The sequence below is a fragment of the Stegostoma tigrinum genome, chromosome 22 (genome assembly GCF_030684315.1).
Source record: "Stegostoma tigrinum isolate sSteTig4 chromosome 22, sSteTig4.hap1, whole genome shotgun sequence".
NCBI lineage: Eukaryota > Metazoa > Chordata > Chondrichthyes > Orectolobiformes > Stegostomatidae > Stegostoma > Stegostoma tigrinum.
Window position 1 is genome coordinate 45,313,362 of NC_081375.1, and position 26,104 is coordinate 45,339,465.

At 39.9% G+C, this 26,104-nt stretch overlaps 1 protein-coding gene across 7 annotated transcripts in view; it reads left to right on the forward strand.

Annotated features, from left to right (window-relative positions):
- Positions 1–15,199: 15,199 nt before the first annotated feature.
- The window catches only part of LOC125463526 (myosin-2-like), a 47,074-nt gene continuing 36,169 nt past the window's right edge, over positions 15,200–26,104 (forward strand). Inside the window, exons 1-16 of one of the 7 annotated variants that reach the window (XM_059653811.1) lie at positions 15,203–15,403; positions 15,518–15,661; positions 15,745–15,901; positions 16,057–16,084; positions 16,782–16,896; positions 16,978–17,070; positions 17,223–17,286; positions 17,378–17,476; positions 17,597–17,700; positions 17,782–17,920; positions 20,495–20,613; positions 20,692–20,841; positions 20,936–21,106; positions 22,097–22,403; positions 22,863–22,871; positions 23,684–23,751. In XM_059653811.1, coding sequence (XP_059509794.1) covers positions 15,203–15,403; positions 15,518–15,661; positions 15,745–15,901; positions 16,057–16,084; positions 16,782–16,896; positions 16,978–17,070; positions 17,223–17,286; positions 17,378–17,476; positions 17,597–17,700; positions 17,782–17,920; positions 20,495–20,613; positions 20,692–20,841; positions 20,936–21,106; positions 22,097–22,403; positions 22,863–22,871; positions 23,684–23,751 — 1,968 coding nt within the window. Of the gene's footprint in view, positions 15,408–15,517; positions 15,662–15,744; positions 15,902–16,056; positions 16,085–16,781; positions 16,897–16,977; positions 17,071–17,222; positions 17,287–17,377; positions 17,477–17,596; positions 17,701–17,781; positions 17,921–20,494; positions 20,614–20,691; positions 20,842–20,935; positions 21,107–22,096; positions 22,404–22,606; positions 22,632–22,847; positions 22,875–23,484; positions 23,499–23,668; positions 23,752–26,104 lie in introns of all 7 variants that reach the window. The other 6 variants (XM_059653810.1, XM_048554850.2, XM_048554851.2 and 3 more) reach the window with 6 other exon arrangements.

Here is a 26,104-nt window from a genome sequence, read left to right on the forward strand (position 1 = left end):
TTGTCTGGATCAGGTACGGGCATGCCCAAGGAAGACACTCAGGGCAGAAAATAAAATCTAAGATTATAAGGTGCTGCATTGGAGTGTTCTTCCAAGATGTGAATGTCATTTATCCTGCTATAATCAAGTGATGAGGGTTGAAGGGCTACGCTTTTTTTCATCTCTTTGTTTTACCATGATAGTTTTTTTCAAAGGAAAGAATATATTTGCCATTTCAGTGAGTAGTTGACTCGGTACTGCTCTGGCTATTTAGGTGGGCATGCAGACGCAGCAAGGCCTTGTGTTCTGAGGACTAGTGGGCACAGACTCAGTGGTAAACACCGTAATTTGAGTACTCTGAAGGCACCTTTAATTCTCATTCTGGAGCTTTAAACTCTGTATTACAATGCTAGTTTATGATTTTTCACAATTTTAACTCTGTCACAACACTTAAAGTATCTACCTAGATACCCTACGTAAGATGACGCTGAGAGGTGATATTACAAACTTTTCACTGCCTCATTCGAGTGCATGTGACAATAAAGACTATTCTTTAAAGGCAATTCTAAAAGACTTCCAAAGACAGGTTTTCTGCACTTTTCCCAAAAAGGAAAGAAAATAGTTTCTATAGTTCTTAACCTGCAATGAGGAAGGTAATAAGGATCCCCCCAACATTGACGAACACATGCTCAGAGTTAACACTGTCACACACAGATTACAGAGTATGAGTATAAATTAAATAGCTAAAGTCTAGTAATTTTAAATTTGTTGTTGAACCTTGGTAACTTTTCTGACTTTAGGCTGAAAACAGTCATCCTGAGTCAATGTCAAAGCGGTTTAAAGATGTAGATGGGCAACTTACCTGTCTCGTGAATATGGCATGTGCATGAATTCTTTTTGTTTTAAATCTCTATCTCTATCTCTATCTCGCACTTCGTGAGGAACAAAAGCTGATGGAGTTTGAAAATTGCAAGATAGAAACCCACACTGGGATCTTGTCATTTCAGCATATCATATACTTGTGCCTCTCTGCAGAGAAAACAGATGCTTAAATAAGCAGAGAGTTTAGTTAGTTTGTCACACAATCCACTCCTGACTGTCCAGTGACTCAAATATGGCCATGACTTGTGAGTTGATCTGATTATGGTTGGGAAGTCCTCGGTCAACGAGAGTTCCTTACCTGAAATGATCATATCTAATGCTTGTTCCTAAACCAGTTGAATAGATGACCAGTCGATAGGGACAGAAGATGTGGTTCATTCCTGTTCCAGTAGTGGTGGGCTTGTTTCGCACCTGCAGATGGGTAGGCTCCATTTAATGGCCTTAGAATATAGAAGATACAGTAATACAAATATATTGCCATCTTTGACTGTGATTACAAGTCAGAATAAACTGGCTGTCTGTTATATTATTATTTTACATGGATGTTGAGGACACCAATCCCAACCACAACCCCACAGCTCTGAAACAAAGAAAGAAACCTACAGCATAGGAACAGGCCCTTCGGCCCTTCGGCCCTCCAAGCCTGCACCGATCAAGATCCTCTGCCTAACCTGTCATCTATTTTCTAACGGTCTGTGTCCATTTGCTCCCTGCCCATCCATGTATCTGTCCAAATATATCTTAAAAGACGCTGACGTGTCTGCGTCTACCACCTCTGCTGGCAACGTGTTCCAGGCGCCCACCACCCTCTGTGTAAAGAACTTTCCACGCATATCTCCCTTAAACTTTCCCCCTCTCACTTTGAACTCAGGACCCCTAGTAATTGAGTCCCCTACTCTGGGAAAAAGCTTTTTGCTATCCACCCTGTCTATACCCCTCATAATTTTGTAGACCTCAATCAGGTCCCCCCTCAATCTCCGTCTTTCTAATGAAAATAATGCTAGTCTATTCAATCTCTCTCATAGCTAGCACCCTCCATACCAGGCAACATCCTGGTGAACCTCCTCCGCACCCTCTCCAAAGCATCCACATCCTTTTGGTAATGTGGCGACCAGACTGCACACAGTACTCCAAATGTGGCCGAACCAAAGTCCTATACAATTGCAACATGACCTGCCAACTCTTGTACTCAATACCCCGCCCAATGAAGGAAAGCATGCCATATGCCTTCTTGACCACCCTATTGACCTGCGTTGTCACCTTCAGGGAACAATGGACCTGAACACCCAGATCTCTCTGTTCATCAATTTTCCCTAGGACTTTTCCATTTACTGTATAGTTCGCCCTTGAATTTGATCTTGCAAAATGCATCAACTCGCATTCGCCCGGATTGAACTCCATCTGCCATTTATCTGCCCAACTCTCCAGTCTATCCATATTCTGCTGTAATTTCTGACAGTCCCCTTCACTATCAGCTACTCCACCAATCTTAGTGTCATCAGCAAACTTGCTGATCAGACCACCTACATCTTCCTCCAGATTATTTACATATACCACAAACAACAGTGGTCCCAACACAGATCCCTGTGGAACACCACTGGTTACAGGTCTCCAATTTGAGAAACTCCCTTCTACTACTACCCTCTGTCTCCTGTTGCCCAGCCAGTTTTTTATCCATCTAGCTAGCACACCCTGGACCCCATGTGACTTCACTTTCTCCATCAGCCTGCCATGGGGAACCTTATCAAACGCCTTACTGAAGTCCATGTATATGACATCTACAGCCTTTCCCTCATCAATCAACTTTGTCACATCCTCAAAGAATTCTATTAAGTTGGTAAGTCATGACCTTCCCTGTACAAAACCATGTTGCCTATCACTGATAAGCCCATTTTCTTCCAAATGGGAATAGATCCTATCCCTCAGTATCTTCTCCAGTAGCTACCCTACCACTGACGTCAGGCTCACCGGTCGATAATTACCTGGATTATCCTTGCTGCCCTTTTTAAACAAGGGGACAACATTAGCAAGTCTCCAGTCCTCTGGGACCTCACCCGTGTCTAAGGACACTGCAAAGATATCTGTTAGGGCCCCGGCTATTTCCTCTCTCGCTTCCCTCAGAAACCTGGGATAGATTCCATCCGGACCTGGGGACTTGTCCACCTTAATGTCTTTTAGGATACCTAACACTTCCTCCTTCCTTATGTCATCTTGACCAAGACTAAGCAAACATGTATCCCTAACCTCAACATCCGTCATGTCCCTCTCCTTGGTGAATACCGATGCAAAGTACTCGTTAAGAATGTCACCCATTTTCTCTGACTCAGCGCATAACTTTCCTTCTTTGTCCTTAAGTGGGCCAATCCTTTCTCTGGTACTCTCTTGCTCTTTATATATGAATAAAAGCCTTTGGGATTTTCCTTAACCATGTTTGCCAGCAATATCTCATGTCCTCTCTTAGCCCTCTTAATCCCTTTTTTCAGATTCGCTCTACATTCCCGATATTCTTGCAAAGCTTCGTCTGTCTTCAGTTGCCTAGACCTCATGTATGCTACCTTTTTTCTCTTGGCTAGTCTCACAATTTCACCTGTCATCCATGGCTCCCTAATCTTGCCTTTTCTATTCCTCATTTTCACAGGAACATGTCTCTCCTGCACGCTAAATAACCTCTCCTTAAAAGCCTCCCACATACCAAATGTGGATTTACCTTCGAACAGAACTCTTCCCTAAATGATCAAATTAAACTGCAAGAGGTTCCAAGCACATATTGTCATCATCAATTACATTGCCTGTTTCCACCTCTGTAATATCAGTTGATTCCACCCCTGCCTCAGCTTATCTGCTATCAAATCCTCATCTGTGCCTATGTTACCTCTAGGTTTGGGAATCCTAGCGCATCCTTTTCAGGTTTCCCACATTCTACTCTCCATTAACTTGAGATAATCCAGAATTCAGCTGCTCGTGTTCTGACACCAAATCATGTTCAACTAACATCCATGTATTCACTGATCAAAACTGGGTCCTACTTGAGTGACATCTCGCCTTTAAAATTATTGTTAAAATACTTGCTTTCAAATCTCTTCCACTGAGATAGTCCTTTCTAACTCTGCAATTTCTATCTTCACAACCCTCAGAGTATCTATGCTTATCCCGTTTGAACAACTTGCACATCTCGATTTTAATCACTCCATGCCTTCAGTTAGCATGGCCATTAGGTTTGAAATTACCTCCTCACATCTTGCTGCCTTTTTAAGGTTCCTCTTTAAGCCGAGCTCTCTAGCAAAGCTTTTATCATCTGGCCTTAATATTTCCTTCCATGAGTTGGTGTCAGCTTTTGCTTTACTATACTGCTGCAAAGTACATTTGTGACTTTTACTCCATTAGTTAAGATCTACCAGTAGGAATTATTGAATGCAAGTCAAGTTCAAGCCCTTAACTGAATGGAACTTATTAATCAGACAGCGCACTGCTCTAGGTCTTGGTTTTTGGACTAACTTGTGAGACTCTCAACATTATTTTCTCAAAAAATATTTCCTATAGTTGGTCTTCACAAGTTTGTTTCAAGCCTGCTCAAATTAAGTCACCACAGCCAAAGCCAATTTGCAAGCTTCCTTAATCTGGACATCAGGGCTAGAACAGTATCTGCTTTCAGACAATCCTGGCATATCACTGGAACATTCTGAAAGAGTGACCAGTTTATCTTCAAAAGGAAAAGAAGAATGAAACAAAGATTGTGACCAATGGATCCTTCCTAATTTAGTTATTAATGGTATCGTGCAATCCTAGCATAGTACCCCACTTGGGCTCATTTGAAATTTCTGTCTTGCTCATTCTACAAGTTCAGTACTATATATAGGTATACAATTTAGAAGTCACTGATCTTTTTGCACACTAGTAAATGTTAGGGACCAAAGCTTTTTTTTTAGTGATGTGCGTGCAACCACAAAGGTGGATGTGCTTGATTTTGTGGTGTTTATAAGAAATGTTCTTTAACGATACCTCTCATTTTAACCAATGGTAAGCCACCTCTAGTAACAATTTGGTGTTTCTCAAATGGATGAATCTTGATTAACATCCTAAACTTTATCTAGTTTTCCTATTAGCCAGATTTTCAAATAATATTTTGACCTTGCAGATGTTGGGGGTAACTGTAAAGGAAATGCACACACCATTCATTACTACAGCTGCCCAAAGACTTTCAGCAAGACTTTTAAGACATTCATTTTTGTTTGGAAGTGGAAGCCATTCAGCCAAGGCATTTGTTTTTATCGAGTTTTGAGAAGATTTGTAGCTCAGGTTGAGGTTCTGGATGTGAGTTTGCTCACTGAGCTGGAAGGTTAGTTTTCAGACGTTTTGTCACCATTCTAGGTAACATCAAGAGTGAGCCTCTGATGAAGCACTGGTGTTATGCCCCGCTTTCTATTTATCTGTTTAAGTTTCCTTGAGATGGTGATGTCTTTGTTTTTATCTTTTGCAAGATGCAGACACAGCTGGTTAGGCTAATGTTTGTAGCCCATCTCTAAGTGCCTTTGAGAAAGAAGTGGTGAATTGCCTTTTTGCAATGTTCAGTCCCTGTGGTGTGGTTCAGGTGGGAATTCCAGGATTTTAACTCAGCAACAGTGAAGGAATGACACTATAGTTCCAAGTTGGAATTATGTATGAATTGAGGGATGGTTGAGGGAATGTGGTGGTTTTTCTATGGGTCTGCTGCTGTTGCCCATGTGGGTGGCATAGGTCAGGGGTGTGAGAGGTGCTGTCAGAGAGGTTTCAGGTATTGCTGCAGTGCAGATTTTGACTCCTGACCGGTTTGGTTCCAAAGGGATCAGTGTTGGGACCACAACTGTTTTAAAATATATCTGAATGACTTAAAGGAAGAAAGCGAATGCACTGTAGCCATATTTGCAAAGAATAGATGGAAAGGCAAGTTGCAAGAGGAATGCAGACCATTTACAAAGAGATATTGATAGGTTAGGTACGTGGGCATAAAGTTGGTAAATTGAATATGATTTGGGAAAAGGAGAAGTTGTTCATTTTGGAAGGAAGAACAACAGGATAGAATATTACTTAAATGGTGAAAAACTACAAAAGGCTTTCACACAAGGGACTTGGGGGGTACTGGAACATGGAACATGAAAGCTAGCACACAGCAGCCGCAGGTAATCTGGAAGGTTAATGGAATGTTGGCGTTATTTCATGGGGTTTCTTGTAGAGATGTAGTGAAGTCTTATTGCAACTGCACAAGATGACAGTGGGACCATGTGTGGAGTAACGTGAGCAGTTTTAGTCCCCTCATTTACGGTATAATATAATTTCTTTGGAGGCACTTCAGAGAAGTTCTCGTAGATGATCCCTGGTTATGGAGGGGTTGTCTTATGAGCAAAGGATAAATAGGTTGGGACTCTACTCACTGCAGTATAGAAGAATCAGCGGTTCATCTCATTGTAAAATATAGCATTTTTAAGGGGCTTGTCAGGTAAATGCTGACAGGATGTTTCCCCTCCCTGGAGAGTCTATGACCAGAGGGCCATTGTCTCAGGATAAAAGGGTGCCAGTTTAAGACAGAGATGAGAAGGAATTTCTTCTCTCGGAGGATCGATTCTTTGGAATTCCTTGCCACAGAGAGCTGCAGGGTCAGATTCCTTAACTATGTTTAAGGCTGATGTCGATAGGTATTTCCTATGGTTGTATGGTTATCTTGACATTGGTTTACACTGCTGCCACCTGTGTGCCAAAGATGGAGGGAGTGAATGTGTAAGTGGGTGGATGAGATACCAATCAAATGGGCTAGTTGTCTTGGATGGTGACCAGCTTCTGGTGATATTAAAATGGCGTCTGAATTCTCACAGATCATTTACGCCTGTTCAGTTTCAGTTTCCATTCTTGCCTGCTCTATTTTGGATCATAGTCCCACACATACTCATCCTCCCCAAAATCCTAATTAATCTCACCATAGTCAGGGATGGCATAGCATCAAATAATAATTTTTAAGAGCATCTCCAATACTCCAATTGTTCAAGGTTTGACATTGTTTGGTTTCCTAATAAAGGCCACAAAAGGCAAACCCACTAATGACTCAACTCCTGATATTAATATTCCATTTGAACATTTTCCTCTAATTTTATCTCCTATTCAATACTTCAGGTCCAGTCTAACCCTGTAAGCACTGTACAAATATTGTTTCAAGAAGTAGAGAACCATGATCTAGCACCTTTGCCCCCAACTCTAAAAATGTTTGCAGCTTATTCACTGTTATACGTTGTAAGTGGGTTCCATTCTGAACTCTGCTAGCAAGTCAATTTGTTTGCAAGTCAGAACATAAAGCAGGACAATGGAAAGCAGCCATTCATAAGTGGAGGAAATATTCATATGTTGGGCCTTTTAAAATTAAACCATATGTGGGATCATGTCCATAAGTATGAACTTTTGTAATTTGAATATTTGTAAATCAGGTACTCCCCTACATCGGTAAAGGCAGCAACCAATTCACGCTCGGCAGACTTTCACAGGAAGAAAGAGATCTCTGAGCAGAAAATTAGATGTTTTATCTTATTTATTTTGTTTTATTTTCACAGGTTATATCCATCACTGGCAAGGCCAGCATTTGTTACCCACCTCTAATTGCCCTTGAACTGAGTAGATTACTATAATATTTCAGAGAGTGGTTAAGAGACAACCACATAGTTATGAGTGTGGAGACCAGACCATGTGAGGAGGACAGATTTCCTTCCCTAAAGTACACTGGTGAACCAGAAGTGTTTTCACAATGATTAGCAACATTTTCTTGATCGTCATTACCGTGACTAACTTTATATTCCAGATTTTGTTAATTAGATTTAAATTCCACTCGTGGCAGAGTGGGGTTTAAGCGCATGTCACCAAAATGTTCACCTATACCATTTGATTGCTATGCTAGTGCTATTACTACTTCACCAACACTTTCTCCTTCTGATGATGGGCAATAAACTTCAAATATACCATTAGAAAATCTGTCTTGCTTTTCCTATATTTGGCGCCAGAGAACTTTTACGGTCATAGGGTCACACAGCACTGATACAGGCCCTTTGTTCCCAATTCAACTATGCCGAAAGGTTTCCTAAACTGGACTATGCCCATCTGTCTCCATTTGACTTATATTTCTTTAAACCTCCTATCCATGTATCTGTCTAAATGTCTTTTAAATGTTGTAATTGTACCCATCTGCACCACTTCCTCTGGCAGCTCGTTCCATATATGCACTACCCTCAGTGTGAAAAAGTTGCCTCCCAGGTCCCTTTTAAATCTTTCCCCTCTCACCTTAAACCAATGTTCTCTAGTTTTGTATTCCCTTCTCCTGGGGAAAAGACTTTGGCTGTTCACCTTGTCTATGCCCCTCATGGTTTTATAAACCTCTCTCAGATCACATCTCAGCATCCAACACTTCAGAGAAAATATGTCCCAGCCTATCATGCCACTTCCAATAACTCGAACTCTCCAGTCTCGGTAACATCCTCATAAATTTTTTTTGCACCTTTTCCACTTTAATAATATCTTTCCTATATCAGGGAGACCAGAATTGTACTCAGTACTCCACATGCGGCATTACCACATTTATCGTGTACAGCTATAACATGATATCCCAACTCCTGTACTCAGCACTCTAACTGATGAAGGCATGTGTGCCAAATGCTTTCATTGCCATCCACTCTGCCTGTGACATCACTTTCAAGGAATTATGCACCTGCAAACCTAGCTCTACCTGTTTGACAACACTCCCCAAAGCCCTACCATTTACTCTATAAGTCCTATCTAGTTTGTCTTACCAAAATGCAACGCCTTGCATTTATCTGAATTAAACTCCATCTGCCCGTCCTTGGCCCACTGGCCCAGTTGATCAAGATCCCATTGTAATCTTAGATAACCTTCTTTCCTGTCCACAACACCACCAATTTTAGTGTTATCCACAAATTTACTAACTATACCTTCTATATTTTCATCCAAATCATTTTACATGAGCCTGGGCTAGCAAAGAGGAGCTTCACTAAGTATTTCATCTGAAAGATAATACCAGCAGCACTGTAGCCTTTAAGTTGCACACTAATTTGAAGTTACTATTATGGTATTTAGCCTGAGATGACAAAGGCAGCTGTTTTCCTTGCAAATAAAATCTCATTGGAGAAGCTTTCCAGTTCCCTTCTGAATACTTGCAAGTACAGATCATTGTGCAATTGAGTGTTTGGATGACAGACATCCAAAATACAACATAGGAGGTCACCATCCCATTTTGTTCCCCTTGATTCATCCAACAATGCAGTGGGCAACGGAGACTGTTCGTCTCAAATGCCCAGATGTTTGTGTGAAATCAACTGCTCATTTCTTCATCTGGACTGGGGTGATTTTGGTTGCAATTCCCAAGTTGATGCATTTAGTTCCACATTTCTTCCATTCTCATGCAGAGGCCCACAGTGGGCAGATGTCCTCAGCTCTCCAGCAGAGATGCAGCCACCTTGCGCACACAGTCAATCCTTAAGACAGACTGAAGGCAGCAGGTGAGGGAGGCATCAGAGGCCAATCCACAGCATTTACACGTGCAATCTTCCTCAATGTGGGGAGGTCACTGCTGTGTGATTCAGACACTGGCAGTTGTTTCCATTTCATCCTAGACCGTTTGATTACCACACTAGTGCTACATCACCATCACCTCCTCCTTCCTATGGAGGGAATAAAATTGCATGTACCATTTGAAAATCTGTCTTGCTCTTTCCCCATTTTGGCGCCACAGATCTTTTAGAGGCATATAGTCATACAGTGCTGCAAGAGGTCCTTAGGCCCGACTCATCCATGCTGACCAGGTTTCCTAAATAGAACTATTCACATATATCTATCGATATTTGTCCCATATCTCGCCAAAACTTTCCTATCCACGTACCTGTAGTTTCATCACTACTCGGTGAATAGCTAGAAGCGGGGTGAAAGGATGGTGTCCCGGGAATAATGTTAATTGGCTGGAGTACCTACAATGCCTAAAATGCCATTCAGTTCAAACTAATGTCCATACAGCCTCAGAACTGTACGTGTCGGGCCGAAATTACATTGAAACCTAAATACTGTGAAGTACATAACTGCGCTTTTAATTTAAAACCGAATGAAGAACTGCGGATGCTGAAGATCTGAAACAAAAACAAAGTGCTGGAGAAACTCAGCAGGTCTGGCAGCATCTGTGGGGAGAAAACAGTCGTAAAGTTTGGGTCACTGACTCGAAATGTTAACTGCTTTTTCTCCACAGATGCTGGCAGATCTGCTGAGTTTCTCCAGCATTTTGATGTTTTTTGTTACGCGTTTAATTTATCTGTTTAGTTTACTAATTATTTTCCTTCAGTTGAATATTTTTATTTGCACAAAAAGAGATTTAGTTAGCGATACTCACCTTATTGGAGATTGTAATTGACAAAAAGTGAGGGTTAATGTTGCCTGACTTTCTGTTGAGAATTTTAAACGCCTTGCTCGCCCGGGAGTTCCAGAGCGACAAAAAAATCAACCACTCCCCAACCCCAGATTTTTTCAATGGATTTTTTACTGTCAAAATCCTCCTTCCTCCCGGCATAGTCCCTTATGTAAATATTTGTGGTTGTTTGCAAAGTTCTTTCCTGAAGAAGTTGCGGGCACTCTTTTTCAGATAACTGTTGAAGAACAAAACAGAAATGCAAAACAAACGATGCATACTGACCAGTTGAGCCAAGTTCATGACTGGATATTGAAACCTTTACTGCTTGTACTTGTGGCAAAATGCGCCACTGTTACAGAATACTTAATTAGTGAGGATTAACGAAATGCATCATGAATGTAAATACATCACACCTGACTTTTTTTAAAGCCATCAATTAAACTTTCAACGTTTTAAATCATCGATTGAACTCTCAAAGTTTTAAAATTCTTAGCGTCGATTGAAGAAATGACCTTTTTCTCCCCACTTACTATTGAATCACATTCCCTCAAGCCGATGATTGATTTGAAAAGAAAGCTCACCTCGATCTATAGTTTGTTTTGCCAGATTCCTTGAAGAAAAATCGAAATAATTAACAGTTTATCGAACTATTCATGCTATTTTTAGATTTAATTGGAAGAATCCCATCAATGTAATATCCACAGGCAATTTCAGTTGACCATATATAGATGTATCACATGTCAGGGAAAATATCAGACTCTTCATATAAAACGAGAGAGGCCTGGGCGGAGTTCTAGTCTGCGCGAGATTGTGGTGAGTGTCCTTTACCTGCGAGAATTTACATGAACGCAAAGGGGATTTGAACTGATTTGTGGTTGCTTCTAGACCAGCTCCGTTATTTTATAACCTCTTATTGATGAGATCTGTGTGATGCTCTAGTACTAGACTCTGGGGAAACTGGTGATTATTATTGTTACATCTTTAAGCGCAAGGTTAATATTTGGGAGTGGAAATATATCTACTGCCAGTCAGTTCTGAAAATGTTGAAAGACTATTTGCAAATGAGTTCGACAGTATTAACTCCGGGCGGTGCTGTGTCAGCTTCTCACTTGCACTTCATTCTGTCTCACTTCACAGCCAGACAAGCAGAACAGCGATTCTTCTTGGCTTTGGATCCACAGGGTGAGGAATTTCAGGTTCAGTTGAACTCCTGAATATTTATTTGCTTGTTCTTTCTTTCTGCAGAATCCCCCATCTCTTCTTTCCCACGCAGGTATCACATGCGAACTCGGAAAACAGGTTTGAAAATTATTTTCAAAAGTCAGCCGAGGTTCTAGCTTGGTGAAGCTTTAAATGAGCAATCGTTGCGTAGTTAAGTGGCATAGTCGAGAGGCTGTCACTTACCGTGATTCCCATGTCTTCCTGCCCAAAAGTAAATGTCCACTACCAGTTTGTTTCTCTTGCTCAGGGAAATTTGTATCTATTTTGCTCGCGATCTCAGCTGATGAATAGGACTTCTTGCTACCTTTTAGTTACAAGGCAATTATTTTACTGAGTCAGATAAATTCATGGGTTTGTTCTCACTCTCCTTGGGAGTTGTCATACGTTCCATGAGTTTCCTATGCATATTAACCCCTCTGTGGTCTCTAGGTGACACTGATTCCCATTGGAAGACAGACCGGATAGCTTTTAAACTCCTACATTTCCTCTGAACATTAGCTCAGTTTAGGGATGGATAAAATGCCCAAGTCCCATCCCTGTCTGCCCTGAGATCCACACATAAAGTGAACACAAAGCAGGAATTCAAGAGAAGGTGTATTGGCTGCACGTGATAAGTGCTGGGGAAACTTAACCAGTCCAGCAGCATCTGTGGAGAGGATTAATGTTTCATGCCAATACGACTCCTCTTCGGAACTGAGTGGAGTGGTAGTAGTGATAGGATTCATGCTGTTTGAAAATGGGAGAGGAAGAGAAAGTGGCTCAAATTGGAAAGGTTGCCTAGAGCAAAAAGCAAAGGTAGGAGAGAAGATTTCTTCTTGGCTTTGGATCCACAGGGTGAGGAATTTCAGGTTCAGTTGAACTCCTGAATATTTATTTGCTTGTTCTTTCTTTCTGCAGAAAGAACTCTCAAAGTTTTAAAATTCTTAGCGTCGATTGAAGAAATGACCTTTTTCTCCCCACTTACTATTGAATCACATTCCCTCAAGCCGATGATTGATTTGAAAAGAAAGCTCACCTCGATCTATAGTTTGTTTTGCCAGATTCCTTGAAGAAAAATCGAAATAATTAACAGTTTATCGAACTATTCATGCTATTTTTAGATTTAATTGGAAGAATCCCATCAATGTAATATCCACAGGCAATTTCAGTTGACCATATATAGATGTATCACATGTCAGGGAAAACATCAGACTCTTCATATAAAACGAGAGAGGCCTGGGCGGAGTTCTAGTCTGCGCGAGATTGTGGTGAGTGTCCTTTACCTGCGAGAATTTACATGAACGCAAAGGGGATTTGAATTGATTTGTGGTTGCTTCTAGACCAGCTCCAGATGAGTAAGTGTCAATAGTAGGTGTTTTCACCATCTCCATTGAGAAAAAGAAAGTGCAAAGAAAACTTTGGGTAGGGGTTTGGAGAAGGTGCCCACTCAAAAACAGGATAGAGTCCATGGTATGAAATTATTAACTTAAATGTTTAATCCTGAACATTATAAAGTGCCTGTGCAGAAAATGAGATTCTATCCCTCCAGAAAAGATCACTTTTTCTACTCCCTTTGGTTTAGAAGAAATTTCATTTTGGACTCATGATGTTAATGCTTTTTCTTATTCCTCAGATACTGCCAGATCCTCTCAGTTTCCCTGGTACTTTCTGTTTTATTATTGATATATCCTGGTTGAGAGAATTATTCTAGACTGCAATCTATGGCAATTTGGCTCATGATGTCCAGTTATTGACTGGCTTTAATGAATATTTTTGGGCATCAGTGAGTTGGTTGCTAACACTGCAACTAATTTACCTATGGAGCCAAAGGGTGATCGAATGTTTTTGCCTTTTTCTAGAGTGTAAATAATGATATTTGAACAAAGTTCATTTTTGCAATAGCTACTTACAGAATGCTTATCTAGCTTTATCTTCTATACAGCGCACATGAAATTTATATCCAGTACAGAAATGTCTTTTTTCCCCTTCAGATAAGCATTATAATGATACATTCACCATGGCTCCCAACTTTCAATACTCAACAAAGTCTAGGTTACACATTAGCAAATCATCATGCAAGTTTATCGGCCGGTGAATCATCTTAAATGGGTAATAATGGGCAAAAAGCCATCTGTTGTAGGGATGCAGCCCTGTCTCACTTTAATTTTGGTGTGAATGGCTTGCAAAATAAATGCAATCCCTCTCAATAGAAGAAAAAGTGAAAACTGCAGGCACTGAAAATCTGAAACAAGCAAATGACTTTGAATATATTTCACAAGTTAGGCAGCATCAATGGTGGGAGAAACAATATTAACATTTTGGGTTGATGACATTTCATAAGAATCCATCTCGATATTTTATTGAACATTTTCGAAAAGGTCATACACTTCTGCTTCAGGCACAGTCACTTTGAAGCTGTGTTTCAACTCCTTCCAAAATACATTTGCACAATGCCAAGTGTAAATGTTCCCATGAATTGACACATCACATCAATGCAAGCTGTTGATTGATTAACCCCAGTGGGGTGTTGATTGATGCACCAGCACCTGTCTGATGAAGAGGTCATACAAAACCAAAGTTCAAAATGTTTTCTTTGGACTGTGGCTGAGTTTGAAAGATTGGGTAGTTACCTCATTCTGAAAAAAGTCCGATGGAGCCTGGCACATCAGTTTTATTTAACAAATTTATTTTGACAGCAATAGGAAGTGATTTCAGTCTGAGCAGAATGCATATTTAGGTAAAGGTACTGTGTTCATATAATCGACCAATTTAATATACTGTAAATTTTAATGCGTGTTTTTAGACCAATGATTGATTTGGTCCACTCCAGAGCAGCATTAATTCTGATGTTACCATATGTATTGGTGCAAAAATTGAATTTATAAGACTAAATTTTTCACCAATAAGTAAGAGATTGATTTTCATTCTCCAATGTCCATTATTTGCTCATACTAGACGATAGGGTGTGGGGGAATGCAAAGCACACCAATGAGGTAGAAACCTTTACAGCACATCTTGGGGTGTACAGACATGAGAAACTGAACAGCTGGTTTCAATCGTGTACAATTGTGTGATTTTGTGGAAGAGTAGGTTTTCACTAAGGCGAGTTTGACTTCAGTGCCAAGCCAGTGGTACGGAAAGAATTTGCATTCTTCTTTGCTGAGAGTTGGAGGTCAGGTTTCATATGAGGTTGGCCATTACTCGAGTACATACCATAGTCATATACATTTAGAATATTGAAGTTAATATCAAGTTAACAAAGGGATTTGTTGCTGTACTTGCTGAAAGGATTGTTAGTCTGCAGCAAGGCTGGAATTACATGACTAAAGCTGCCAACCAGTTTGCACTTTAAAAAACAGACTGCAATTTGAAGACCCACCTTGAGAGGCTGCAAAAGAATGCAATTGGTAGATTATCATTTTGCTGGCCAAATCATGGCCAATTTCAGGCACAGTGATTTTTCTCAACCAATGAAGAAGACTGTGGAAGCATCTATGTTGAATAATCTTTGTGCGTAACTACTGTATGCTTAAAGTTCTGTGATAGTTTACACTGGTCAGGATGATTGTATGTGAAATGTGATGGTTCAACTAGAGGAAATGAGCAGAAATGGCAGGCTCAACACTTACTTTGGCTGCATTTGGATATTCTGCAGTTTCACCTGTAATTGAAGCACATTGTAATGATTGTACTTTTACACACAGTGAACACATAGCAACCATGAACTTTGAGGAAATGAAGATTTTTGGAGCAGCTGCACCATTTCTCCGCAAATCTATGAAAGAGCAAGTTGAAGCCCAGAACAGGCCCTTCGATGCCAAAACTGCTTGTTATGTAAGTGACCCCAAGCTGGTATTTGTAAAAGGAAAAATTAAGAGCCAAGACAGTACCAAGGTTGAAGTGGAGAGAGCAGATGGGAAGGTTGGTGAACTTGAATTTTTTTTAATGAATGCAACTATTTATCTTATTTACAATCATAGTGTCATGACTTATAAAAGTGTACTATAGATACACTTACTAAATTATCCATTTCAGACAGTTGTTGTGAAACCCAGTGATGTCTTTCCAAGGAATCCCCCAAAATTTGACAAAATTGAGGATATGGCTATGATGACCCACTTGAATGAAGCATGTGTGCTGTTTAACCTCAAAGAGCGTTATGCAGCCTGGATGATCTATGTAAGGATATTTTCAATGTTTGATTTTTGAAAATCGAGTATAAGTCACAAAGTGTCAACATTAATGTATTCTTACTTTTTAAGACTTACTCAGGGTTGTTCTGTGTCACTGTAAACCCCTACAAAAAGTTACCAGTCTATGGCCCTGAGGTTGTGACTGCCTATAAAGGGAAGAAAAGACAGGAGGCTCCTCCCCATATATTTTCAATCTCTGACAATGCCTATCAGTCCATGTTAACAGGTAATTTGCAAATTTTCTGTATTTTTAATAAGTATTCATGTATCCATTTTATTGTTTAATAATTGCAAACAATTTGCACAATTTACAATGAAATTCAGTCTAAAATTAAATAGAATGAAATTTCTAATACACCTTTTTGGTATTTTACCTTACAGACCGTGAAAACCAATCTATCCTAATCACGTAAGTAACTGATTTACACAAGTCTACAAATTTCTTTCCATATTTATGTGCAAGTATGTAAACTATGATGTTTTAATGAATATTCTAATGTAAACACTCTCCCTGTCATACCTACTTGTTGTAGCACTTTCTATCATGCATTGTTCGTAATGTCCTATTGTAACTAGAACCCTTTCAAACTCTCATCCTAATGCACAGCATGTCCTATCCACTGATTTTTTTTTCAGCTGACCTCCAAGGCTTTCTGGTCTGGCAATGCCCTGAATTTAAAGGTCCCATCGTAACTTTCTAATCCCACATTTATTTCTACTCTCCTCATCTTGTTAACCTCCTCCAACCTTTTTGATGTGCTGTGATGTCCCCTTTGCATCCTGTTTTCAATTTTCCACTATTGGCAGCTTGATCTTCAATTGTCTAGATCCTAATCTCTGCAATTCCCTCCTAAACATTTTCACTTGTTCTCTCCACTTTTAAGCTGGTCTTTAAAACCTATTTCTTCGACTAAGTTTTTAGTCAACTTTTCAACTGTGTGGCATGGTGTCAAATTTTATTTGACAATACTATTCAGGGGAGACCTTTGTGGACATTTTATTTTGTTAAAGGCACCAAAAAATGTAACTCCTTAATGTAAGGTAGTCTGGTTTTTAACTGATGAAAGGAATGGCAGAAATTGTGTGACCAATTTTGTACTCTTCAGTGGAGAATCTGGTGCTGGGAAGACTGTGAACACAAAATATGTCATCCAGTACTTTGCAACAATTGCAGCTCTTGGTGATGTGTGCAAGAAGAAAGCTGAAACAGCTAAGTCAAAAGTGTGTATTAAGAATATAATTCAATGCATTTTTATCTTGCAATTCAGTTGCTGTTAACCATAAACAAATTATACTCTTTAGGGAACCCTGGAGGATCAAATCATCCAGGCTAACCCACTGCTGGAAGCCTTTGGTAATGCGAAGACAATACGAAATGACAACTCATCTCGTTTTGTAAGTTGACATGCAAACATATATCTGAAATTAAGAAATGCTGAAAAGAAACCGATGCTATTTTTATGAAAAGGTTGGTGCCATTTAATTGCCTCTGTGTGAAACAACAAAAGTAACTGCAGTGTCTGAAGTTGATTTATTTTATCCTGAAGGGAAAATTTATCAGAATCCATTTTGGACCCACAGCAAAACTGGCATCGGCAGACATTGAAACATGTAAGCATTTCTAGTCTGTTAAATTTTAAGTTAAATGAATAACATCAGTGGACTTGCAAGAGAGTTGTAACTGACCTGAATTTCCATCCAGATTTGTTGGAAAAATCCAGAGTGACATTCCAGCAACAAAATGAAAGAAGCTATCACATTTTTTACCAGATTACATCCAACAAAAAACCAGAACTTATTGGTAAAGAAGCTATTAATCTTTTATACTTTTTGAAAGCTCATATGACTTTCTGCACATTTCTAATTATTTTCATTATGCTGCATCATTTTAAAACATCCTTTATAATGTATTTTTCATTAGAAATGCTTCTTATCAGCACAAATCCCTTTGACTACCCGTACATCAGTCAAGGTGAAGTTACAGTCCCGAGTATTGATGACAAAGAAGAATTATTAGCTACTGATGTGAGTATTGCGCATATCAATTACCATGATAACACTTGTGTTCGAGAAACTAATTGTAATATCATCTCCTTGAATTTGTAGCAAGCTATTGATATCTTGGGTTTCACCAATGATGAGAAAAACAGCATCTACAAAATAACTGGTGCAACAATGCACCATGGCAATATGAAGTTCAAGCAGAAACAAAGGGAAGAACAAGCTGAGCCTGATAGCACAGAAGGTAGATTAAATCAAAATAGTCGCTATACTTTACTTGAAAAATGTGTTGTTTCTAAATTCATTAACATTAATTGCATCAGTAAACATTAGTAATGGCTGAGGGACTGTGAGTTTGTAACCCCATCAAACTGGCTGATGTTAGCCTGTAAATCCTTTTGAAATGCCCGGTGGTAGCTGGTAAGAATGGAAGAGTCTCCTGGTGAGCCAAAGTGCTGAATGCAATGGTAAACCATTGCAATATCATTCTCAAATAAAATTCAATGGAAGTCTGTACTCAACCCTTGTAAACAAGGGGCTGGAGAAAAGACAGACAGATAATTTGTTTCAAGTCTTATGGAAGTGATGCCATTGTGGCAATGTTCTGCCAGGTCTGGCAGCATCTGTGAAGGAAAAAAACAGAATTAATGTTTCTGTTCCGGTAACCCTTCCAGCAACTTTTGTTTTTGTTCCTGATTTACAGCACCCACAGTTCGTTTGGTTTCCATTGTGGTAATGTCACTGGAAAGTAATCTGAATGTCCAGGCTAATGATCCAGTGACAGAAATTGGTGGAATTTAAATTCAATTAATTAACTCTGGAAATACAATAAATCTAGTCTCAGTAATGCTGACCATGAAGCTATCATTGATTATCACAAAACCTCCACTAGTTCACTGATGGCCTTTAGAGAAGGAATCTGCTATCAATACCTGATCTGATCTACGTTTGATTCCAGACCTGCAGTAATGTAATTGACTTGTAACTACTCTCTAAAATCGCTCCCCAAATCATGCAGTGAAATGGCAATTTGGGTTGGGCAACAAATGTTGGCTTTGCCAGGCATTCCTAAGACCCATGAATGAAAAAAGTAAAGAAACTGCAAGATTGTCCAAGCTTGTTACCTGTTGAGCACTGACACAATTTATGAAAAGATATTAATAGCTATACCAAGTTAAATTGCAGATTTTTAAGACTATAATACACAGGGGTTGAAATTAGGCCATTCAGCTCATCAAGTCTGCTCCACCATTCAATCATGGCTGATAAGTTTCTCAACCCCATTCTCCCGCTTTCTCCCATAATCCTTGATTCCCTTGACAATCAAGAATTTATCTATCTCCATCTTAAATGTATTCAATGACCTGGCCTCCGCAACCTTCTGCAGCAGTGAATTCCATGGACTCACCGCTCCTTGGCTGAAGAAATTTCTCCTTATCTCCGTTCTAAAATGTCTCCCTTTACTATAAGGCTACGCCCTTGGGTCCTAGTCTCTCCTGCCAATGGAAACATCTTCCAAACATCCACTTTGTCCAGGCTATTTATTCTCTGTAAGATTCAATTAGATATCCCCTCATCCTTCTAAACTCCATCGAGTATAGACCCAGAGTCCTCAAACGTTCCTCATATGTTAGGCTGTTTATTCCTGGGACCATTCTCGTGAACATCCTCTGAACCCACTCCAGGGCTAGTACATCTTTCCTCAGAAATGGGGCCAAAACTGCACACAACACTCTAAATGTGGCCTGACCAGAGCCTTATAGAGCATCAGAACTACATCCCTGCTTTTATATTCAAGTCCTCTCAAAATAGATGCATGTCCATGCAAAGACTTTTGAATATTTTGAAATTTAATTCAGTGAAGTGATGCCGTATTGCACTTTATGGTAACCAGGGAACATTCTGGAGAAATATCCTTGCATCGCTTTTATTACATAAGCTATGGTATAATATCAACTGGTCTTTATGAGGGTTTATTTATCACTTGTTTTCCTACATGCTATCTAATAATCTCATCATTACTTCCAAAAAATGAACTAGTTTCTTTTTCATATGTGAGTATTGTCCTGTACGTGCATGTACAACATGTCGTTTGCAGGCCATATGAGAATGATTCAGCTCTGAATCATTGTCAACAGCTGTTGGCATCAATTTGTATTTCAGAAGAACAAAATCTAGACAGGGAACCAAATTGAATCTAGAAGTAAAATAATGACTTTACTATTATGTCATTGAGATCCCTGCTGGACATTATTCAAGATCAAATAAATCAGACAATACCAATAGAAAAGGGAGACTTGTATTTATATAAAACTTTTCACAGCCTAAAGTCAAAGAAGTACAATATAGGATATTCTTACAAATATCTATGGGAATGATGACCATCGATTTTGGTAGTGTTACCTATAGAATAAATGTTTACCAGGACACTGATGAACTCTTGCCCACGCTTCTTCAAAAGGTGGACTTTTCAGTGGTCTACTTGAGTGGACCAGCAGGGCTTGTTTAATACTTTATTAAAAATAACATTGTTGACAGTGCGACACTGCCTCAGTACTGCTCTGAGTGTCAATCCAGAATTTTACTGGAGTCTCTGGAGTGGAGTCTCTGGAGGGGAGCAGACCCATGATCTTATAATCCAAGAGCTGAAGGCTGAGCTTGACCCCAATGGAAGCATGGTTGTGGTAAGTCCAACATGGACTTTTAAATGTACAGACAAAAGTAGTGGTAACTTCTTTAAATGCAAATAATTACAACTCTGGAACAACAAGAAACTCACCTTCAATAGCCAATTTTTTTTTTTGGTTTCTTTTTGCAGTTGCTGACAAAGTTGCTTACCTCCTGGGCCTAAACTCAGCAGATTTGCTCAAAGCATTATGCTTGCCAAGAGTGAAGGTTGGCAATGAGTTTGTTAGCAAAGGCCAAACTGTACAACAGGTAATGTGCTGGGCCAGGAGGGTCTGCTCAGTTTTAACAAGTGATAGAAATGAAACACTAATTTTCCTATATTTCTAGGTATACTCTGCAGTTGGTGCTCTGACCAAGTCAGTGTATGAGAAGTTATTCCTGTGGATGGTTCAACGAATTAATCATCAATTGGATACAAAGCTACCCAGACAACATTTCATTGGTGTTTTAGATATTGCAGGCTTTGAAATTTTTGAGGTGAGATTCTTAGTAAGAATCTGGTAACAATGATATTTGTTAGTACAGTGTGAAAACTGTGACTCTCATTCTGACACGTTATGCTATTCCCAAGTTTAACAGCCTGGAACAGCTTTGTATCAACTTCACAAATGAAAGACTGCAACAGTTCTTCAACCACCATATGTTCGTTTTAGAACAAGAGGAATATACGAAGGAAGGAATTGAATGGAAATTCATTGATTTTGGAATGGATCTGGCTGCTTGCATTGAGCTCATTGAAAAGGTGAGGGGAAATTTTGTATCTTTGTTTTCTCACCAAGTGCCTTTACCTAGGTCAACCACTCCTCTCCTGATTGTTTTCGTTTCATGGCTAACAACTGGTGCTTCACCATATGGTCATTCTTGCATATTTGCTTTCACGTAGAGGTTTACTTTGATTTCTTACTGTATAATTCTTTTCTTTGTTCTTTTATGGGATGTGGGCATTGCTGGCCAGACCGGCAATTTTTCCACACCCTTAACTGCCCTTGACTGAATGGCTTGTTTAGGCGTTTCAGTGAGCAGTTAAGAATCAACTGCATTGCTGTGGTCTGGGAGTTCTGTAAAAGCCAGACAAGCTAAGGATGGCAGCTTTGCTTCCCTAAACAACGTTACTAAACCAGATGGGTTTTACAATGATGAGATAGCTTCATTGCCGAGACTATCTTTAAGTTGTTGATTTAGTGTTTGAATTTAAATTCCAGCTGCGCTGTGCTGGGATTTGAACCTATGTAGTTAGAACATAAGCCTAGGGCTCTGGATTATTAATTCACTGACATTACTACTACCCCAACAACTCTCCTTCACTCTTTATGAATGGAGCTAATTGTAGAATGAGGCCATTTGGCCCATTTTGCCTATACTAGTTCTGTTATTGCCAACCCGCTGCCTTTTCCTCATATGCTCGAACACCATTTTAATCCAAATAATCATTCAAAGTCCTCTTGAATGCCTCAGTAAGTTCCAAAAGGCCCATAGCCTTGTCTGCAGATCTTGAATATTGATTATAGGCTGAAATCTCATTGTCTCTCATGGAATCATAGAGTCATACAACATGGAAACAGACCCTTCAGTCCAACCAGTCCATGCTGACCATGATCCCAAACTACATTAGTCCCACCTGTCTGCTCCTGGCCCGCATCTCTTCAAACCTTTCCTATTCATATACTTATCCAAATGTCTTTTAAATGTTATAATTAACTAATGTATTTTGTTTGTTCTTGTTTGTTCAAAGCCCATGGGCATCTTCTCAATCCTTGAGGAGGAATGCATGTTCCCCAAAGCCACAGACATGACTTTCAAGAACAAATTATATGATCAGCATTTAGGAAAATCAGTAAATTTCCAGAAACCCAGGTTTATTAAAGGAAAGATTGAAGCTCACTTCTCCTTGATCCATTATGCTGGCATTGTTGACTACAATATTAATTCATGGCTGGACAAGAATAAGGACCCTCTGAATGAAACTGTAATTGGACTATACCAGAAATCTTCACTTAAGGTTCTTGCACACCTGTACAGTTTTTATGGATCAACTGCAGGTAACCTTATATTTTACATTATTTTTATAAGTAAACATTATTTTTACTATTTTCAAGTATTATGTCTCACGGATCAGAATTACCAATCAATCTTTTTCAAAAGGTTAACAATGTTTCAACAAGTGTAATATTGTTCATGTTGACCATAAATGTTGCTTTTTAAAGCACATGGCAATATTTAAATTATAAAATTATATGAAAAGCTGCAATCCACCAAAGAATTTGGAAGTATTTCTAATGTTACTTAAAAGATCCAGATATGAATCCTAACATCATTGACAGGGATGTATTGGCACTGGAGGGGATACAGACGAGGTCCACCAGCTTAAGTTCAGAGTTCAGAGGGTTGGCTAATGAAGAGAGATTGAGTAGACTGAGAGTGCCCTCATTGGAATTTGGAAGAATGAGGGAGGTATCTTATAGAAATATATAAAACTCTGAAAGGAATAGATACGTTAGAAGCAGGAGGTTGTTTCCACTGGAGGGTGAAACGAGAATCGGGGGCATCATCTCAAAATAAGGGGGAACAGATTTAGGGCTAAATTGAAGAGGAACATCTTCACCCAAAGTGTTGTGAATCTGTGGAATCCCTGCCTAGTGAAGCAGTTAAGGCTACCTCGCTGAGTGTTTTTAAAGCCAAGATAGATCAATTTTTGAACAGTAAAGGAATTAAGGGTTATGGTGAGCGGGTAATTAAATGGAGCTAGTTCGACAAAAAGATCTTACTGAATGGCAGGGCAGGCTTGAGGGGCTGGATGGCCTACTCCTGCTCCTTTTTCTTATGTTCTTCTGGCAGTTCAGTGGTCATGGTCAGAGTGGATAACCAGGAAGTTGTGACTTTAATCCACCATGATCCCCCTGTCACCTCCTCCCTCACCACCTTATAGTTTGGAGACCTGGTAATTTGTGGCTAGCATAACAATATGTAGCTCATTAAAACCCACACTTGATGGTGTGAGTCTTAACGCCATCAGTCTTGTTATGAAAAATACCATCATAGAATTATACAGTATGGACGAGGGTATTCACACTATTGAGTCCATATTGCCAAATGGGAAGACAAACACACGGAGGACTGCAGCAACTCAAGAAGGTGCCTGCCTCTCTAGCTTCTGAGCATAACTGGAAATTGGCAATAAATGTGATTTAAAACATTAATTAATTTATTTAAAAGAACTATTCAAAGTTAGAAATTCTAAAATACACAATGATTTAGTTAACACAAATTATTATACAACAGTCTACTATGAACTGATGAAGATAAGATATATACTTTGCAGAGGGTACGGGAAAGAAAGGTTCCAAGAGAAAAGGTTCTTCATTCCAAACAGTGTCTGCACTTTTTAGGGTAAGTTATCCATTGTAAAATTTTCTTTTACATGCACCGTTAACTTTAATCTTCCTAATATCATGGGAATGAGCAAGAGGGGAATAATTCATACTGTTCTCCTCTCTGTCCATATTAGAGATGGTTTTTCATTTTTCTTTCTTTCTTTTTATTTTCCTTTGTAAGATTATGAAACAGTGTGTGGTATACTGTATCCGTTGTTCCTGATGTGGCCTCCTCTACATGGGGGAAATGAAATGGAGGCTTGGAAACCGCTTTGTGGAACACCTATGCTTGGTTCGTGACAAATGACTGCACCTCCCGGTCGCGAACCACTTCAACTCCCCCTCCCATTCCTCAGATGACGTGTCCATCCTGGGCCTCCTGCAAGGCCACAATGATGCCACCCGAAGGTTGCAGGAACAGCACCTCATATTTTGCTTGGAAATCCTGCAGCCCAGTGGTATCAATGTGGATTTCACACCTTCGAAATCTCGCCGCCTCCCAACTGCATCCCAAAACCAGCCCGGCTCATCCCCGCCTCCTGAACCTGTCTGTCCTTTCTCCCACCAATCCCCTCTTCCCACTTCAACCCCCACCCCCACCTCCTACCTACCAGCTTCATTCCCGCATCCTTGACCTATCCGTCTTCTCTTGACTGACCAACCTCCACCTTAACTCCCTACCTACACTCACATCTACTGACTCTATCCCTGCCTCCCATGACGTATCCATCTCCTCTCCACCTATCTGCTCCTTTATCCATCTTCCATCCTCCTTCCCCTCTCTCTATTTATTTCAGAATCCCCTTCCCCTCCCCATTTCTGAAGAAGGGTCCAGACCCAAAATGCCAGCTTTCCTGCTCCTCTGATGCTGCTTGGTCTGCTGTGTTCATCCAGCTCCACACTTTGTTTCCCCAAAGCTTGTTTGTGAAGTCCAATATAAAATGACCCATACCATATTCTTCAGGGTAAAAACAAAGTAGGGTTTTTCTACAGCATTCAAAAATCAGGCAATAGCTCATGACACATTTGCACACATCTGCCTCCATGGAAAGAAATAAAGAAGTGAAAGGAGAGAAGCTACAAATTATTTAAAATCCAAGATTTCACATGCATTAGAGTTATCAGTAAGTCAGTGTCCTTATGAGGTTCTTTCAATGGATTGTGTATAAGTGCCTCACAGTGGAGTTCGGAAACAGTCAAATTGCTGGTGAAGGTGTGGCAATTGTAAACTTGCATTTGGTTCACTACATAGAAGAAAAACAAGCATATTTTCAAGAATCCGAACTTTGAGTTATATTGGGATCACCAGTCTGGTTCTGTCTACTCTTTGATTTGGTAACTATAAGACTGACAAACAAAAATCAAAGCTGTGCAATTAAAGTTGGTTCAAACAAACCAGGAGTTTCAGATATGTAACTAAGGCTTCAAGTTGAGGAACTGAGTTAATGAGGTAGATTTGATGTTTCCTCATTTTAAAAAAATCTTGTTGTAGATAAGGCGTTCTATACTTATGTGGGGAACAAGAGGATGGCCAGAGTGAGGGTAGGGCCGATCAGGCATAGTGGAGGGAACTTGTATGTGGAGGAGCTAGGGGAGGTCCTTAATGAATACTTTGCTTCAGTATTAACCAGTGAAAGGGACCTTGTAATCTGTGAGCACAGCATGGAACAAGGTGATGTGCACAAACAGGTTGCTGTTAGGAAGGAGGATGTGCTAGAAATTTGGAAAAACATGAGGATAGATAAGACTCCTGGGCTAGACGGGATATACCCAAAGTTTCTATGGGAAGTGAGGGAAGAGATTGCTGCGCCTTTGGTGATGATCTTTGAGTCGTCACTGTTCACTGGAGTTGTACCAGATGATTCGAGGTTGGCAAATGTTATTCCTTTGTTCAAGAAAGGTAATAGGGATAATCCGGGAATCACAGACCAGTCAGTCTTACTTCTGTGGTGGGCAAATTATTGGAGAGGATGCTGAGAGATAGTATTTATGATTATTTGGAAAAGCACAGTTTGATTACAAATAGCCAGTTTGGCTTTGTGAGGGGCAGGTCATTGCCTCACAAGCCTTACTGAATTCATTGAGGATGTGACAAAACACATTGATGAAGATAGAGCAGTCGATGTGGTGTATACGGATTTTAGTAATGCATTCGATAATGTTCCCCATGGTAGGCTAATTCAGAAAGTAAGAAGGCATGGGATCCAAGGAAATTAGGATGTTTGGATACAGAATTGGCTCTCCAATAGAAGACCGAGGGTGATAATAGGTGGAAAGTATTCAGCCTGGAGCTCGGTGACTAGTGGTTTTCTGCAGGGATCTGTTGAAATGTTCATAAATGGCTTGGATGAGGAAGTGGAAGGGTGGGT